General features: G+C 47.4%; 1 protein-coding gene across 1 annotated transcript in view; it reads left to right on the top strand.

Moving 5' to 3' along the window:
• The first annotated feature begins 333 nt into the window (after positions 1–333).
• The window catches only part of KCNK17 (potassium two pore domain channel subfamily K member 17), a 45,096-nt gene continuing 26,973 nt past the window's right edge, over positions 334–18,456 (top strand). The window contains exon 1 of the mRNA XM_037895543.2: positions 334–621. Coding sequence (XP_037751471.1) covers positions 394–621 — 228 coding nt within the window. The 5' untranslated portion in view covers positions 334–393. The remainder of the gene's footprint in view (positions 622–18,456) is intronic.

Here is an 18,456-nt window from a genome sequence, read left to right as displayed (position 1 = left end):
TCCCACCTGGCCCCTGGGAAATTGTGGTGGTGCCCCAGACCTGCTGCTCCTGTGCTGGCCACAGGACAAACGAACGACATCCCCATGGGTCAGGCCTTGGTGGTACCATAGAGTGGGGGGCACGTGGAGACTGAACAGGGGTCTGGGTGCCCCGATCCACCACTTCCGGGGGTGCCAGATGCTCCTGATTCCCTCATCACCGGGAGGGGGCTGGGTCCCCCTGAACCCGCTGAAGGGAGCTGGAGGCGGGGTGGCCCCTCGCCCCAGCCCCCTTGGAGCGGGGAGGCCCCTGGGCGGCATGGGAGCCGCCCCCAGCGCCCTTTCTCCGCCTCCCGCCTTGCCTGCCTCCGGTCCCGGCCGGTGCTCGCCCGGAGTCCGGGGAGGCGCGGTGCGATGTGCAGGGCGCAGGGGGAGGCCGTGGCCGGGCGGCGCTGGCGGCTGCCCGGGACCCTGCTGCTGCTGCTGGCCTACGTGGGCTACCTGCTGCTGGGCAGCGCGGCGTTCTGGGCGCTGGAGGGGCCCGCCAGCCGCCAGTCGGCGCAGCAGCTGCTGCAGGACAAGTGGGAGCTGCTGGGCAATTACACGTGCCTGAAGGGGCCGGCCCTGGAGCGCCTCATCCAGGTAGGGGGCTGGGGACTCCCCCCGGGGAGACGGGGGCAGAGGGTCTGGCGAGCCCCTCCCAAGGGGAGGTGGCTGTGCGCGCTTCCCCCCGAAGGGGCAAGTAGCCACAGCGCCTGGGTGGGCACGTGGTCCCTGAGGAGTAGGGGGCAGCTGGGGGAGATGTTGAGTGAGTGGTTCCCCTTCCCTGGGGGAGCTCCTGCAGGAGCAGTACCAATGCATGGATGGCATCCACCATATACAGCTGGCACTCTCTCTGCTTGAAAAAAGAAAAGGAGTACTTGTGGCACCTTAGAGACTAACCAATTTATTTGAGCATAAGCTTTCCTGAGCTACAGCTCACTTGTCTCTGCTGGAAGAGATCAGCGTGTCCATCCCTTGGCTGGCAGGTGCCTGGTTAGGATGCAGGCTCTTCCCTCAGATATCTTCTTATCAATTGACCTTTCTTGGAAAGCTGCTTCTTGGAAGTTTCTTTCTGTGTCCTCTTTTCCTTCGCCTCCTGCTGCCTGTTTGGCTTCGCTGAGCAATTAGCCCTTAAAGTAAGGGTAGTCAATGATTTTTGGTAAAGGTCCAAATGTCTTGCTCAGGATCCAGACTCCAGTGAAACATGTTTCACATCGCAATAACAATAATGATCATAAGTAAATAAAAAGATTTCGGGGTCTGTTCGAAAGTGTTTGGCTGTCTGGATTTGGCCCATAGTCTGTCTATTGACTACTCCTGCCTTAAAGGCTGCAGGGCCTGGCAGGGGGCAGTTTTGTTGAGCCATGTACTTGACTCTGTGGGACTAAACGGATGCGAATCACACCTTCTGTTTCAAAGTGTACCTTTCCCCACCTTCCATCTGCTTACCCTTGTGTATCTCACACACCCCCACACCTCACCTGGGAACTTGTCCCTACCTGTGTTACAGATAGCGCTGGGTTCCTGTGATGGATGGTGTGTCTTAGGGAGCCCCATTGGTTTTAGTCACATTCCACACGCTATCAGCTGGACCCTAGATTTGTAAATCTGCACATGAATTAGGCAGACCTGTCCAGTGCGAGTAATATCCTATGTATTCTCCAAATCATCAAGGCAACTGTATTCCATTTTATACCTGTACAGAGTCTGTCATATTTAAGTCATTTTATGTCTCTTAAAATGTAGTCATTTCACCCCTCCTTTTCTTAGACTGGTGTGTCATTTTACTTAATTTTGCTCTTTTTCCCCCCATTTGCTTCTGACTGCTGAAAATATTGTTATTAATGAAGTAGATGTTTTGACATTTCCAGTGGCACTTTTAGGAGCAATCTTTGAATTGTGGGGCTGCCTCAATCTTTATTAACATTTATTTTCCCCAGTATGTTTAAATTTAGCCATTCCGTCACCGTAATTTTTCTGCAATTGCTTTTAACGTGTCTATTGTCCAGGTATCTCTGGCTGTATTTTCTTTATTATGAAAATTCCTAAATATCTTTCTCCCCGCATTTATCCTGAGTAAACTGTCAGTCTTTAAGCCACCTGGCTTGGTAGAATAGAGGCCGTGGTAGAATTTTTCATTATAACAGCCTGGGCTGTTTTCTAAGGGTTACTTGCAGGTTGTATTGCTTCATGTAGCAGTGAATCAGAATGCATTACAGCCTAGACGATCTTACCAGTGATAACAGTCATATAATAATTCATACAAAACTTCTTTGCAGAAAGTTTAATTGGCGTCTTCCACCAGTATAATTTTTTTCCGGTTTTCTATTCGTTATTTGAAAGAACAAGCGTCAAACAACCCAGTCCAAAAAACATGCGTGTAAATGGTGCTGAGGATATTTCCATGACAACTGTGCAAGGCCCAAATAGGGCAAATATATTCTTGCTGAAACCCCTAGGGGCCACACATGTACAAAAGAGATGGGCAAAACAGGGGCAGTTTTGGTTTTGCAGAACCTCCACATCAGACAAGTATTGGTTTGGAAAACCCAAAATCCAACCCAGGAGTGATTTGGATGCGAGGCCCACTTGATCTAAACGTCTCTGGTTCAGGAGGGTGTGAGAGACTGGATAAGTGGTTCTTGTTTGCGCCCATCTCTGTTTCAGATAGGTGACTTGGGTTTTGCCAAACCAAATGCTCGTGGTGGCTTGGATGGTAGTGCCATCCTACCTGACCCCAGTGGGGCTTGGGTAAATCTTTGCATTTTTGTTTCATCTGTGCAAAAAAACCACGATCATAATTGAGCTTTGTTAAGAGTCTTAGCAGAGATTGTGAGGATTGACATGGAAAAGGTAGCTGATAGGGAGGGGGCTTTTCAATCTTACTGAGTAAGATATAACAATATCCAATGGCTGTAATTTGAAGTTAGATAAATTCAACCTTGAAATGAGATGCAATTTCGTAGCAGGAAGAAGCAGCATCACTGGAACAGCTCATCAGGGGAGGTGGTGGACTCACCATTGCTTGTAGTCTTTAAGGTGAGATCAGACGAATTTCTCCCAGGAAGCTTACAGCCAAGGGCAGCAGAGAGATGTGGGGAGGTTGGGGTAGTCGGTCATGGTGGTCCCCTCTGGCCTAGGAGGCTGTGAATCTATGAATCCAACTGTTCATCCCTCTCTCCAAGTGCCATGGAGAGAACAGGAAGCTCTACATTGCCCTTAACATGCTCATAATACTTGCAGCTCTGCATTAAGACAATGCCCGTAACCAAACTTCATGCATTAAGACAATGACCGTAACCAAACTTCATGCATTAAGACAATGACCGTAACCAAACTTCATTTGTGTTGGGTTGTGAAATTCCTTCCTGACCCCTATTCACAATTGGCCAGATGTATTCTTGACAGGGATACAGGGGAGTTTCACCTTCCTCTGAGGCACCAGAGATTGGCCATTGCTGTACACAGGACACCAGGTGGACAAGTGTAGTGAGGTGATGCAGAGAATCTGCTTTCTCAGATACTTGGCTGGTGTCGAGTCTTGCTCATGTGATCAGGGTCAAACTGATTGCCAGATTTGGGTCAAGAAGGAATTTTCCCTCAAGTGGAATTGGCAGAGACTTTGGGGTTTTTTCTCTTTCCTCTACAGTATGCAGCATGGATCGTCTAGGATCATCTCGGCATATCTCATATAATCAATTACACTGGCCTCTATGCCTGTGGCACAGAACAGTTTAGTCTCTCGAGGACTTGAAATATTTAAGTCTAATCCAAGGTATTGGCCTCAATATAGGGTAAATTGGGTGAAATTTAGTAGCCTGTGATATACAGGAGGTCAGACTAGATGATCTAATAGTCCCTTCTGGCCTTAAATGCTGTGAAACACTATTATGCTGATTGTCCCATTCTCTCACCCCCAGAAGCGATAGACTATAAGCTCTTTGGGGCAGGGACTGTCTTTTTATTATATGCAGTACAGTGACTAGCACAATGGGGCCCTGATACCTACTCTGGCCCCTAGGCACTACCATAATAGAATGAATAATATCATCCACTTTGTGTGCTAACTGTACAAACAACCTAGTGTAAAATTTGAGTTGAGCTATTTAGCCAGAGGAAGTGCGAAATAAAGCTGACGAGTCCAGTTTTGCATTTCACGGTATATATCCAAGTTCCAAGTCTCACTCTTATCCTTGAAAGAATGAGCAACATCTGACAGATGTCAGTTCCTTTGTTCAAGACTGGAAGGTGCTCCAGTACTACAGTGATGAGTGCAGTGTAGATAAGCAGCTATATGCAAGAGAAGCATTGCTACATCCCACAATGGGTGCTGGGCGCTTTACAGAATAAATACAAAGGCATGGCCTTTGAGGAGCTTACAAGGCAATATTTAGATGAAGGAGAGTAACAAACAGTAATGGGGGATGGGAGAAGAAGGATAAAGTTTACAGTTAAAGGGATCGGTGATAAGCTTGTCACAGAGAACCAAAAGGCCCTTTCGGTGTGTTTTTGCTGATTTGTTTTACCATATGCAGTTACGATGGGAGACCCAGATTCTATTCTGAATTCTGACTTCTCACTATTCGTAGTGGTGCTAAAGGCAGTTTGAGACCCAGTCCCGTCCTCCCTGACCAGAGATTGGCTGCAACAAGCAATGAAGAAGTTTACTGTATGGGCTACAGAGGACCTAGAGGGAGAAGGAAGTTAAAGGATTTTTTTCTTACTCTTGTTATTAAATTAGAAGGTTATTGTGCTGGCTGGACTTCCTGCTACATGAAACCCTGGCCTGATCTTGAATAACCCTATATATTTTTTATTTGTTAGGTTTTCATGATGAATTTAATTAAAAACCCAAACAAATCACACAAGAGCCCCCTTCTCTTTCAGTTCCTTTTCCAGTTTCCTTTGTGGCATTGCTTGAATACTGTGTGTGGTGTACATACACACAAATAAAATGACCTGTTCCCTTAGTCATCTGTTCACCCACTGGTTACCTGGCAAAGTCATGGTCGGTCCTATCTCACTATCATGTTGGTAATTCTAGACACATAATTTGATTACTTGCAAATTAGGAAGAGCTGGACACAGTGGTTATGAAAAAGCAAAAGCAGTGGCTGGGCTTTTTAATTACTTTGACATATTTCACAGTCTGTGAAAGTTCTTTAGCATTGTTTATATACAAAGCTTTTTCATTAGGGTTAACTCTAAACATTATTATTCATTGCATTTATTATAGTAGAGTCCTGGGGCTGACAGAGGATGGAGTCTCATTTTGCTAAACACTGTACAAACATCTAATTTAGTACTATTTTTCATCCTGTTTATTATGGTTGTGCATTGTAACCGACCAAAATGGGGGCTCCATTGTGCTAGGCACTGTACAAACACAGTAGTAGACAGTCCTGCTCTGATGAGCTTAGTCTAAATAGACAAGACAGACACAGGGTGGGGGGGAAAGTAACGTACAAGCAGAGTGAGCAATGCAATGTGGTGGTTGCAAATGTTATGTTAGTTCAGTGATTTTTTTTAAAAAATTTGTTATGTAAATCATTCAGTGGAATGATGGGAGGAGCCAGATGGAAGGACAAAGGAAGGGAGGGGCAGGAAGGGTAGGAGCAAACAGTCAAAGCGCACAGGGGCAGAAAGTTCAGAAGAGGTCTGATGGCAGCCATTTAGTTTCATAAATTAGGTAGTGTTCATAAAAGGTATTGGATTAACAGCCCTCAGGGCCAATGTTTATTGCATATCCCCAGAACAGGTACAGCTTGGACAACAGCAGAGCAGGCTTTGCCCACATGCTACTCCCTTCCAAAGTGTCTCTGCTGTACCCTGGAGAGACAACCTCTCAGGGGGAGAAACAAGTGCATTGTCCTTGGTCTATTTAATCCTTGGCCATACTTCGGAGACTGTAAGCAAAGGTGCTGTGTGGGATGTGGACACCTGGTCACAAGGAACTGGACTGAGAGCAGCAGCTCATGTTGCACAAACCACCAATCAGCCAATAGATAGAAACAACTTTGGTTGATGGATTCAGACAGATGAGAAAGGCTCTGTAATCAAGAGAGGATGTCTTAGGTGGCTAAGCCTGGTGTTATATAAACTATAGTTGCTTTCCGGTCCCCTTGATTGTCTTCATTCTGTTGAAAGTGTATTCACCACCTTTTCCAATCCCGTCAGACTACTTTTCTCCCTTCTTCTGCACTACATTTCTCAGCACAAGACAAACACTGGTGCAATAAAGCTGGCTTGTGTTTGTGGGTCTAATATATCAGAATCATGGGGCCCACCCTTTCCTCTCCCACAGTTGTCTATTTCTGATCTAAAGTTGTTCCGTATGCACATCCAACTACCCACCACACCAATCACACACACACGGATCAGACGTACATTTTTAATGATTAAAGAGTGGGACAAATCATTATAGCTAAGAGGAAGGTTTCTGTAGAGAGCCATTCAAACCAAGGCCCCAGATCTGAGCATCCTGAACTTTGAAGAAGCCTAGTTTTCCTTCCAGCTTTGAGAACACCTGAAACAAACCTTCTTTCATTTATGGTGCATAAGAAAATCTTTCCCTCAGCGGCTGTTTGCCACGTAGGCTGGATGCCTTGCTCTGCCTGAGCTGAACTCGTTCTCCAGACTCTCTCACTCCCTTTGCTGTGGTGTAGGCCAGGATTGCGGGCTCCGCTGCAGCTACCGTTGTTGAACTTCTTCAGAGTCCCTGGAATATGTAATATACTTAGACTTCTGTCAGGCGTTTGACTTGGTACCACACGATATTTTGATTAAAAAACTAGAATGATATAAAATGAATATGGTGCACATTAAATGGATTTAAAACTGGCTAACAGATAGGTCTCAAAATATAATTGTCATTGAGTGGGTGTGTTACTAGTGAGTTCCTGCAGTGATCAGTTCTTAGCCCTACACTATTTAACATATTTATCAATGACATAAGAACATAAGAATGGCCATACTGGGTCAGACCAAAGGTCCATCCAGCCCAGTATCCTGTCTACCGACAGTGGCCAATGCTAGGTGCCGCAGAGGGAGTGAACCTAACAGGTAAAGATTTAGTGATCTCTCTCCTGCCATCCATCTCCACCCTCTGACAAACAGAGGCTAGGGACACTATTCCTTACCCATCCTGGCTAATAGTCATTAATGGACTTACCCTCCATGAATTTATCCAGTTCTCTTTTAAACCCTGTTATAGTCCTAGCCTTCACAACTTCCTCAGGCAAGGAGTTCCACAGGTTGACTGTGCGCTGAGTGAAGAACTTCCTTTTATTTGTTTTAAACCTGCTGACCTGGAAGAAAACATAAAATCACTGATGAATTTTGCAGATGACACAAAAATTGTGGAGTGGTAAATAGTGAAGAGGCAGGTCACTAATACAGGCTGATCTGGATCGTTTGGTAAACTGGGCGCAAGCAAACAATATGCATTTTAATGTGGCTCAGTGTAAATGTCTACACCTAGGAACAAAGAATGTAGGCCATACTTAGAGGATGGAGAACCCTGTCCTGGGAAGAAGTGACTCTGAAAAAGATTTGGGGCTTGTGGTGGATAATCCGCTGAACGTGAGCTCCCATTGTGACGCTGGGGTCAAAAGAATTAATGTGATCTTTGGGTGCATAAACAGCGGAATCTTAAGTAGGAGCAGAGAGGTTATTTTACGTCTGTGTTTGGCACTGGTGTGACCACTGCTGGAATGCTGTGTCCAGTTCTAGTGTCCACAATACAAGAAGGATGTTGATAAATTGGAGAGGTTCAGAGAAGAACCGCAAGAATGATTAAACAGTTAGAAACCATTCAGTGATAGACTGAAGGTGCTCAATCCATTTAGCTTAACAAAAAGGTTAAAGGGTGACTTGATTGCAGTCTATAAGTACCTACCTGGGGAACAAATATTTAATAATGGGCTCTTCAGTCTATCAGAGAAAGGTATAATGTGATCTAATGGCTGGAAGTTGAAGCTAGACAAATTCAGACTGGAAATAAGGTGTACATTTTTAACACTCAGAGTAATTAACCATTGGACCAATTTACCAAGGATTGTGGTGGCACTGGCAATTTTTAAAATCAAAATGGATGTTTTTCTGAAAGATAGGATCTAGGAATTATTTTGGCGCAGTTCTATGGCCTGTGCTATACAGGAGGTCAGACTAGATGATCACAATGGTCCTTTCTGGCCTTGGAATCTATGAATCGGTATCCCAGCCATGGCGCCTGGAGCTTCCTTGTTTGGAGCCTTGCTCCAATGTAAATGTATGATTTCCTAGTGGGGTCACTAGGATGATTCCCTTTTCTCCCCCTCCCCCATCTCTTTGCTCCCCCACCCCTCTCATGTCATACAATGTAGCCCTAATACCTTACTGCAGCTGTTTCCTGTATTTATTGGATTGGCCTGCCCAGTCCCTCGCATTGCTGCAGGGCTGTGTTATTTGAAGCATGTTAATTGCACAAACCATGATAGAGAAGGAGAAAATCAAAGAAGACATAAATAAAATAAATACATCTTGCCTTGTTCCTTGAATCTCACCAGACTGGAGCACTGCGGATCTATGAAAAGGAGTTTGGAAAAGGCAGTCATAGACTCACAGTAGCTGGTGCAAGCACCACCTCTGCCCATTCCTCCAATGCTTCCTTCTTAGTAACAAGCATCCCTTTCTTCTCTGGGCTGAGCTACAGCCAATTCACTTTCATCCAGATCTCTATCTTGATCTGCCACTGGGAGAGTAATGAAGCTGTTCTTTAAAAAGCTCATTAGTAGTGAGGATTATTTATACATTAATGAGAATGCAGCCTAGTGTACCTGGAATTCTGCTCTGGTGGCCTCCTGTGTACCTTTAAGAGAAGATATGGTGAAGTAAAAATGTGTGGGAACCTACCTATGAAGTCCCTCAGGCAGGACAAGCAATTGCCTAGCACAGCCTCGTGGGACCTTTCTGAAAAGAAGGAGCAGACTCACTGTGGGCTACTCCTTCTTGCCCATAAGATCCCACGCATGAGTTCCGTTGTACCTTGTGGTCAGTGGTATTAAAAGCTGCTGATTACTCTAACTGAGTAAGCATGGAAACCGCTTATGCTGACGTCTAACTACAAGATCAGCCACCACAGATGATATTGCAGCCTCGGTTCTGGACTCGGATTTGAATCCAACTATGGGGATTAAATAAATCAGTGTAGCAAGCAGGGGTTGGCTCATCATCACTTTCTCAAGGACTTGTCCAACAAAAGGCAGGTCAGAGACAGGATGGGAATTAATGTCCCAGGATGGTTTATTGAGCAAGGGCCTTGTTTAGGTGTGGCTTCCCCGAACACCCTGGAAAAAGGCATTAATCCATGTGAAAATCTGGCCTACCATCTCTATATTGTCTTTAAGCAGCTGTGAAGGACATAGTTCCCTCTCACAGGTGGTTGGTGGCAACTCCGCATCGCACTCTCAGAAAGTAAAACTGGAAGAAAACTTCTCTCCCTTCCTGTTTTCACACTGACGCCACAAAAGTCATCAGCTCCGACCCGACTGATCTGTTCTGAAAAATAAATAAATGCTGTTCCTTACAGCAGGGCTTATTCAGCTCTGTTCAGGCACAGGCACTCTGGGGTTACTCCCACATATCAGACCTAGGAACAGTTCCACTGGCCAGAGCAGATGGCCCTGGAGTCAGGGAGCTGCATGGTTTTCCAGGCTGTGTAAGCTCTGTCTGCAGTACCAGCACAAACTGCATCGGTGGAAGGTGAAAATGTTGTTTGTTGCAGCTGCGCCTGGCTCTACCCCTGCCTGGTGCAGAGAGGAGGTCTGGTGGGGGCAGGAATGAGAGCGAGCCCACCCCACACTGATCCCAGGCAGTGTGGCTCTGCGCCTGTCCTGCTGGGCTGGGAACAGGGGTTAGACTGTGAGCCGAGGCAGTGGTGGCTCTGTTCTGGTCTACAGTGCTGGCCTGGGCCTGGTTCGCTGCTCTGGCTCACTGGCTCTCACTGCTAGGAGGAGGATTGAGGAGACCACGACAGCATCCCGTGGTGTGTGTCATGCTTCACCTGCGGAGCTAGCCATGAGCACAGGAGTGGCAGCTGGGCAGCTGCTGAGCTGATATGTAGATCTGGTGGATGGGCCTGCCCATGAGACAGAGACTCTGTACAAGTGCACCAAGGTCTGGTCAAAAGCCCTTTTGTAGAAGCAGTTCTACTGGCATAACAATGCTTTTTTGTTCAGGGAACTGGTTTAAACTATACCTGCAAAATCACGTTTTTTCCCCCCAGTATGACCAGCGCCACTAGGAGGGTTTGCTGCCATAGCTACATCCGTATAGCCACACTGGCAAACATTTTCTAGTGTAGACTAGGCCTAATGTACGCTATTTCAGGTGTGGGAAGGAAGCTACTAGGAAAGTCAATTGATCACGTCTTGGTTTCTTCAGTGGTACTAATTTGAGGCAGCAGCTGTCTCCTACTCAATTTCTAATCCATCCCACATCTTCTCTGCTTTAGTCAGAATTCAAATACAGGGCCTCCTCCAGCCAAGAACTGGGACTGTGTGCCAATAAATAACAGTGGGGTGACCTACAGAGCTATTTTTGTTTTGAAGCTAATTAACCTTTGTCTTCCTAATGTGAGAGTAGCGTGAACCTTATCAATGTCGTCTGATTGCTCCTGTTATCTGTAAGAAATGTGCAGTTGTACGTATTAATCTTAAGAATTTCCAGTATACAGCAGAGAGAAACTCGTTTAAAGTTTAATTAATCCCTTATCAGAGGTCCTGTGCCTTTGAAATGCCTCTCCCACACTGATAATTGGGGAAAGAATGGGAGTTTCTGAGACCAGGTAAACAGTCACCATAGTCTCGGTTTCCTGGACAAGCTGATTTCATGTGAAGGTGTGAAAGCCAACCAACCAAACTGGGAGGTGAGATTCCCCCTCTCCAATCCAGTCCTTATACTCATTCTTTTTGCCTTTCCTGAGGACCTCACTGAGACACACTCAGTTTTACAGGGAGAAGCAACACTTCATGTTGAAATAGCACTGGCTAAAATGCCACGATCAGAAAGCACAGGATACTAAAACTGACCCGTGTTTGGGTTTATCGAGGGACGTTACATGTCAGCTTCCACAGTACTTCCATCTCCCAACATGTGCAGGCGGATGATTGTCCTTTTCTGGAAATGTGGCCGAAGGACGGCTAAGGTGTAGTCCAATGGAAAGGGTGCTGGCATGGGAGTTAGGAGACCTACTCCTGGTTCTTCCAGTGACTGGCTGTGTGACCTCGGGAAAGTCATTTTTGCCCAATCCTCAAAGGTATTTAGGTTCCTCAGCGGAAGTTAGTGAGAATCTCTGTCCCTCATTCCCCCATATCTCCCCAGGACTAGAGAAAAGGTGGATTTGAATGAAGAAGAGACTACTCTGATTATCAGTTGTTTATACAAAGTGCTTTGTCCCTTCCTGCTACTGTTAAAGAGGGAAGTAGAAGCTTAGGTGCCTGATAATGTCATGCTTCTAAGGAAGGCAGCATCTCATACGCATGCACACACTCTGGTCTTGCTTTCTGGATGCCTTTAGTCAAACACAAGTTACTGGGCTCGCTGCTGGGGTAACTGGGTGAAATTCTGTGCCTCTGATGCACAGGAGGTCAGACTAGATGATCCAACTTCTTGCCTTAAACTCTATGAATTTATTAAACAGGGAGATCATTATACATACTCTCCTTTGTATCGCATTTTGAGGTCTACAGATGAAGAGCCCTAGGTGACAACTAAGTAATTCTGGCTTCGGGAGCGAACTTAAGGGCTCAGAGAGAGGGAAAACAGAATCCACGATGCCGTGTAAAGACTCTTTGTAGCTCTCAGCAATAGGAAGTTGTAGTGAAGCTGGAAACTGATGGTTGAGGCGCACACAAATGACAAGAGACCTAAGGGGTGAGTGGAGGGAGCTGTAGAATTGGCTGTTGCTGTGTGCTCAGAAAAGATAACCTAGGCTGAAGTTAGCACTAAGAAATACATAGGCTACGTCTACACTGCTCACCGCTGGTGGCAGTGTGTAGGGTATGTGTAGCCACACACAGCCATGAAAAGCAAGCTGCATCCACACTGTGCTGTACATGTCAGTGACAGGCTCTGACGGGGGGAAGGCAGCAGGGAGAGCAATGTCCCCTGTTGCCCCCTCCACCAGAGTCTTTCCCCATTGCCTCTCCGCATCCACCGCCAAAGCCTTTCCCTGCTGCCAGAGTCTTTCCCTGCAGCGGGACGCTGCTGGAGCCTTTTGCTGCCCCCAGAGCCTTTCTCCACAGCTGTAGTCTTTCCCTGGGATGGGGAAAGCCTCTGACAGCAGGGAAGCAGCAGGACACTATGCTGCTAAAAACAGCAGTGCAGATGGGGGAGGCACTGCTTGGGCCTGCAGAGAGCCATGTAGGGCACATACCCCCAGGGTTCTGACATGTCTTTACTCTCCTTACCTAATCCGTGCCTCACTGTCTACACTCCTATTTCTACCCATGCTGTGGGGCATATAGTACATGTACTCTACACACCACAATAGGATTTGTGCAGTGTAGATGTGCCGAAAGAGAGAAGAGAGATGAAGACAAGGGGCGCGATCAGGGTTGGAACCTAGAAGACCTCTATAGCTGAAGGAGTGTGTGTGTGTGTGGCGGGGGTTGTACAGCAACCACCAGAAAGGAAAGAAGAGAGCACTGGAGACACCAGCTTCTTACTTGGAAATCTCATGGAGAAATCGTGCTCCATAGTCCAGGTCTACACTAGGGCTTTGTCTACGCTAGAAAGGGTTTGCCAGCATAGCTACATCGGCAAACCCCCGAAATGGAGATGCAGCTTCTACAGAACTCTTTTGCTGACACAGTTTTGACCAGTTCCCCAAACGAAATCAGCTCTGTTAGCAAAAGGACCTTTTTGCCGGTATAGCTGTGTCTACACTAGGGGCTTTTGCTAGCACAGCTATGTTGTCAGGGATCATACTCATCACATCCCTGACCAGCATAGCTTGGCTGGCAAAAGTTTGTAGTATAGACCTGGGCTCAGTCTCAAAGGCTGGATGAAGACCAAGTCATTAATCCTCTGTGGAAGGGCAGTCTAGGGATATTTCTACACTGCAGGCTTATCCTGGGCTGCCTCCAAGTTTTTAGTCCAATGGACCTCAGCCTTCCTCACACAAAACCCTTATGCTCAGGTTTATATATGCTTTGAAGCCAGGCTTGCTTGCCCTGCTGCAGGTATAGGTTATAGCCCAGGTTTCACTTTAAGGTGGGCTCTGACCTTCCCACTTTGCAGTGTGGATGTATCTAATACCTGGGTAGTGGAACTCAGCTTTTGAACGTCCTCCTGTGTCATCCCATGGTTCCCCAGACCTGTATTTTACAGCCCTTCTACCAACTCATTTCCCACTTGCCTCCGGTGCACCAGACGCTACCTGGTTTATATCCACCTGGTCAGTGTTTAACTCTTCATTCCACGCAGCCTGCTCTGTTTCTGCAATACGCAGCTCACCTCAGCCAGACAACCCTATAAGATGCCATCCCAGCATGTGCTCGCTGGACAGAGGACCCCGCCAGGTTTCTGGTTAACCTCTGGTATGAGTGCAGAAAAGAACATGATTTGGGGAGATGCACCCGAAATCTGTACTGTTATGATAACATCCTGAAGAGGCTGGGGGAGGTGGGGATCAAGCATATGGCTGCCCAGTGTTGGAAGTGCATTAAAATCCTAAAGAGTGCCTACCTGCAATACAAAGGTTCTGGCAACTCTGTCTGCTACAAGGATTTGGACCAGGTGCTTGCCCTCACCTGGTGTACAGAGCCCCCAGTTGTGCCCGACAGGCTTTTGAGCGGGGCTGGTATGATTTTTATACTGGAGGCAGAGAGGACCTGGATAACAGCGGAGAAGGCCCTAGTGACAAAAGAGGTGGAAGAGCAGGAACAGACCACGGTGCTGGAACAGCTCCGGAGTAGGCCATACGGATGTGGGATGTCTTGGGACCATATTCCGAAGACCTGTTTGGGGACTGTCCTAAGGAACAGCCTGGAGAGGAAGTGGCATTAGACCGGGAGCCGGAGCCACAGCTGGGTAAGTGGCCGCCGCCGCCATCTTTGTCATTATTATGGGGGGAAATTGCACCCTGAGTGGGAGGGATTTCTGGCTGATGGCCAATAAAATTATTGCTATGAAGGATATTATGTGCTAGAGGCTGGCCTTAGCTTCAGCTTAGGGCAAAAGCCATGCCATTGTCCTGGCCCCCTTCCTCCACCCTAAGCCCCCAACCACCACGTGTGATCCAAGATGGAGTCCAAGTAGGGGGGAAACAATTAAACATGCAACTAGTGAGTCATTCTTACTAAATTTACGCTGATTATTTAAAATATATATCAAAAGATGGGATTACAGGTTTAGCAAGCAGAAGTGCATATGTCAGCATATACGGCTCTTCGTAATTCTGTCACACAAGTAGCATATTGTAGAATTATAGCGATACCAGCATTGCAGCGTTGGCCCAGACATCCTGGATTATAAATCCCAGTGGCTGTATTAAGTTGAAAAAGTTCCTTGGTGCAACAGTACTTAGCCTTCCGGTGCTCCCATTTGTAGCACACTTTCCAGGCCAGAGTCAGGGGAACAGTTCTGCTGTTAGCAGGCCTCTGCATCCTGATTCACCATCCTTCTAATGTTCACCTGAATTTCCCCCTGCTCCTGGCTGGTGATGCTTGAGAATTTTTCATATAGGATAAACTCATGACAGTCAGTGAGATTCCCAGGTAGGACAAACTTCCAACATCTGTCTTGGTAGCTTATAACCCTCTTCACTCCTTTTCATTCAGCAGATGATGTAAAATTTTCTTTGCGGAGATAGAGAGAATTCCTCCATTAGCCTGGAGAAGTTGCTCTCTCTCCTGTTCAGGGAACTCCAGCTGATTAACATCCTCTAAGGATTCTTTGGCCTGGAATAATGTTAAAAGCAATAGTTGTAGCAGGTCCCTAGTCACACCCCACAGACATACATCCCAGGTCCAAAAAAATGTCCTATTCTTTTTAATGCATTAAATCTGGAATTCTTACCATAGTGTGTATGTGGGCTGGTAACCTGGCTTGCAGGAGCTTCTGAACTGGCTGAGGTGTAGCGGTGAAATAAAGTCATTCCAAGTAGATAAAAGTATCAAACTGTTGTCTTGCCATGACACAGAACAGAAACGGGGGAATTCTCCTCTTCCTTTCCATGTACAAAAGATATCTTCTTTCCTTTCCTTGGCAGGACCTTCCACCTCTGCTGAACAGAGGCAGCCACCCAAGCCTCTTGGGGAGAGGACCTGAACCAGCTTGGGAAAAGGAAAAGGCTCTGGGCTGACCCACTACATGAATGGTCTGGGTATACTTGTTCCTGCCAGGGTGCAGGGGGCTGGACTCTTGAGGTCCCTTCAGCCTTTCATTTCTATGATTCTATAAAATGCATCATGACTTTGGACATGGATCACACACCAGGCCAATCGGAGAGGGAAAGAAGAGCAGGATATGGAAAGGAAGAGGCAGAAAGCAGAGGAGGAGGAGAGAATGTTCGCATACTACCTCTGGCATGACTGGAGGATGATGGAGCACGTCCGAGCACAGCAGAAGGAGAAGTTTGAGCAGCTGCTCACCCTAGTGGCTACTAGCCTGCAGCACCCAGTTCCTGCACCAACTCCAGCACCAGCAACAACATGGGCAGACCCTCCTCCATGCTACCACATCCTGTAGCCAGTACAGCCATTGGGCAATTCAAGAGTTGGATAGATTATGAACCACTCCATGACCTGGTAAACGCAGATGTTCCCTGTTCACTCTATGCCTGTACAACCGGGGAGAGGGAGAACAGATACACCTCTGACACCCAGTTCCACTACTAGTGAGACTGCGGTGCTTGCACTTTATTTAATGGCACAGGTTTGCATACTCTTGCACTGTTTTTATTTTCACTGTTGTTTGCTTCCAGGTAGCTGCGATGCCTGCATTGCTTTTCAAATCAGTATTTATTTTAATACTTTTTCTTTTGGTTGTACAGTACGTTGGTATGTGAGTGCTTGGGAAAGAAGGAAGAGTCAGGAAGTTGTATCCAAAGGTATTAATAAAGTACCCAACACCCTTATAATCACAGAAAACCAATATCAAACAAACGGATGTATGTACCACAGCAGTACACAATATCCCATTCCCCCATGCCTGTCACCCTGTGGTGCTAGGGTGTGGGCACACAAGGCAACCCTTATTTCCCTTGCTCACCTGCACCCAGTCCCACATGCACTTTGTGGCTGCTTGTACCAGGCCTGCAAACTAGCAGTGGCTTGAGCTCTCTCTTGGCCAAGATTTTCGCCCTTGTCCTCGCAGGCATGGGTCAGGGCACAGCATGTCTCGATCATACGGGTGGCATTGCCCACACTGGCATCCAGACAGTTCTGTATGCAGAGCCATCTTGCCTTCCATTGGTCACATGCACAGTCTACCACTATCCCACAATCACTATGTGTGTAATGAAATGTTCTGCTGAGTGCTCAGATATCAGGGCAGTAGATGCTCAGTGGGGTCTCCTAAAATAACAGTGGGCACAGACACCCATGTTGTTAACCATGTTATTTAGTGGGAATAAAGTCCCTGCTTGTCTACGTGGGTAAAAGCCAGATCTCCTCAGCGCTCTGGCATCATGCCCCTTGCGAGTGAATCCCACACTGGTGTTCATGAACTTGCCTTTGCAGTCGGCCCACCCCAGCACAACACTTGAGCGGTAGCCTTTGCAGTTGACACCTTCATGTGCTCCTTGTGGAGAGCAAACTGTGGGCACGTGAGTGCCATTGGAGGTCCAGTGCAGCGTGTGAACCCCATTCTCTCAGCGCCAGCTGCTGTTTCAGATGTCTAAGCAGTATCCATCACGTGTGGGGAAGCTACAGCAAAAACCGCCTCAGAAACCGCCTCAGAAACCTCATCGCCAACAGTTGACTTGTCAACCCCAAACGAGGAGTCGCCAACCTGTTGCAACCTGGGGTAGCCAGCGTCTAGATGGCTATAGCAGTCTTGTTCTGGACTCCCTCAGCTGTGTGTCCCGGCACTGTAGGATCAGGGCAAGCACCTCACACAACTCTGTGAAGGTGGCCTTCCTCATGCAGGAGTTCTGCAGCTTCTGATGGTCCCCCCAGAACTGCATGATGATGTGATCCCACCACTCTGTTCTAGTTGTCCTACACCAGAAGTGCTGGTCTGCATATGGGAAATACCCAGCAGCTACTGCAGCATTTGTCTCTGCTCTGCTATGTCAACATCCAGCATGTTCGAGCTTCAAGATCCACTGCCGCTTTCTGAGGGTCAGAAACAGCTGCGGAAATGCCCTCCACCATCTCCCATACCCTCTACTTTTATCCTGCTGTGATAACAATTCAGCAGCAAGCAGGAACAGCTCATCCACCTGTGCTGGACCCCTGGTGTGGCACTGGCTGGAGGGCACGGAAATGAAACACGTGCAGAGCTGGAAGTGCCTCCGCTCAATGTATGGGCAGGCTAAGAACACTTCCACGTGGGGGACTGGGAAGGATAGAGACATTCTGCTCTAACACACTACATCAAAACAATTTCTTAAGAGATTCAAATTAAGGAGCTCTAGGATACTTCCCCATCCGCCCCCCTCAAAATCCCAGCACCAAACCCAGGTAACTACAGTGCCAGTGTGGATACAGCTACACACAGGTATGGATTGTATGTGGCTCTGCAATATGGACCCTCACAAGTGGCTTGGCAAGCTCAGGTACGCTTGCCTGGGCTCCTGGATCCAGGTACCCTCTGCGGTGTAGAGGTACTCTAAGAAGTGTGACAGGCTGAAAGTCAGACTGGAGCAGTGAAGGTGGCTGTGCTGGGACAGGAGGCCAGAATGCTGCTTTGTGTGGAAGCTTAAGCAGTAAGAGACAACAGGGGCTGTGCTCATTAGTGTTGATTGGGAAGAGAAATGGGGGCTGTACCCTCCAAGTATTCTTTAAGTGAGCGAGCACTAAGGAATACTACCACCCCTCCATGAGCTGCCAGTGGGCTGGAGTTAAAGGAGGTGATGCTGTGGACCGTGATGTGTGGAAGGAGGCACAAGATTGGGCAGTGACTGGTATCAGGAAATAAAGATTTGAAGTACTGCTGGCTTTGATGAGCCGACTGCATGGAGCGCCACTGCTGCCAAGGGCACCAGTTCCCTTTGCAAATTTCTGGCTGCAGGGCTGAGCGACATGGATGCAGGTCCTTCCCAGGGTCACTCACCTCACAGGGCATGGCTTGTGCTGCTGGGCAATGTGGTGTTTGTGAGGCCAGGAAGGCAACGGGACAGAAAGCTGCTTTTGGATAAAGCAGTTTGACTGTGAAAGCCACGCCTGCACCTTCCTCATCTGAGAAAACCGGATTGGGACGTCATGGTAGGTTTCGTAAGAGTATGTA

This window comes from Chelonia mydas, chromosome 3, assembly GCF_015237465.2.
Source record: "Chelonia mydas isolate rCheMyd1 chromosome 3, rCheMyd1.pri.v2, whole genome shotgun sequence".
Taxonomy (NCBI): Eukaryota; Metazoa; Chordata; order Testudines; family Cheloniidae; genus Chelonia; species Chelonia mydas.
The sequence above is the reverse complement of the archived record's forward strand: the minus strand, read 5'-3'. Positions and strand labels throughout refer to the sequence as shown.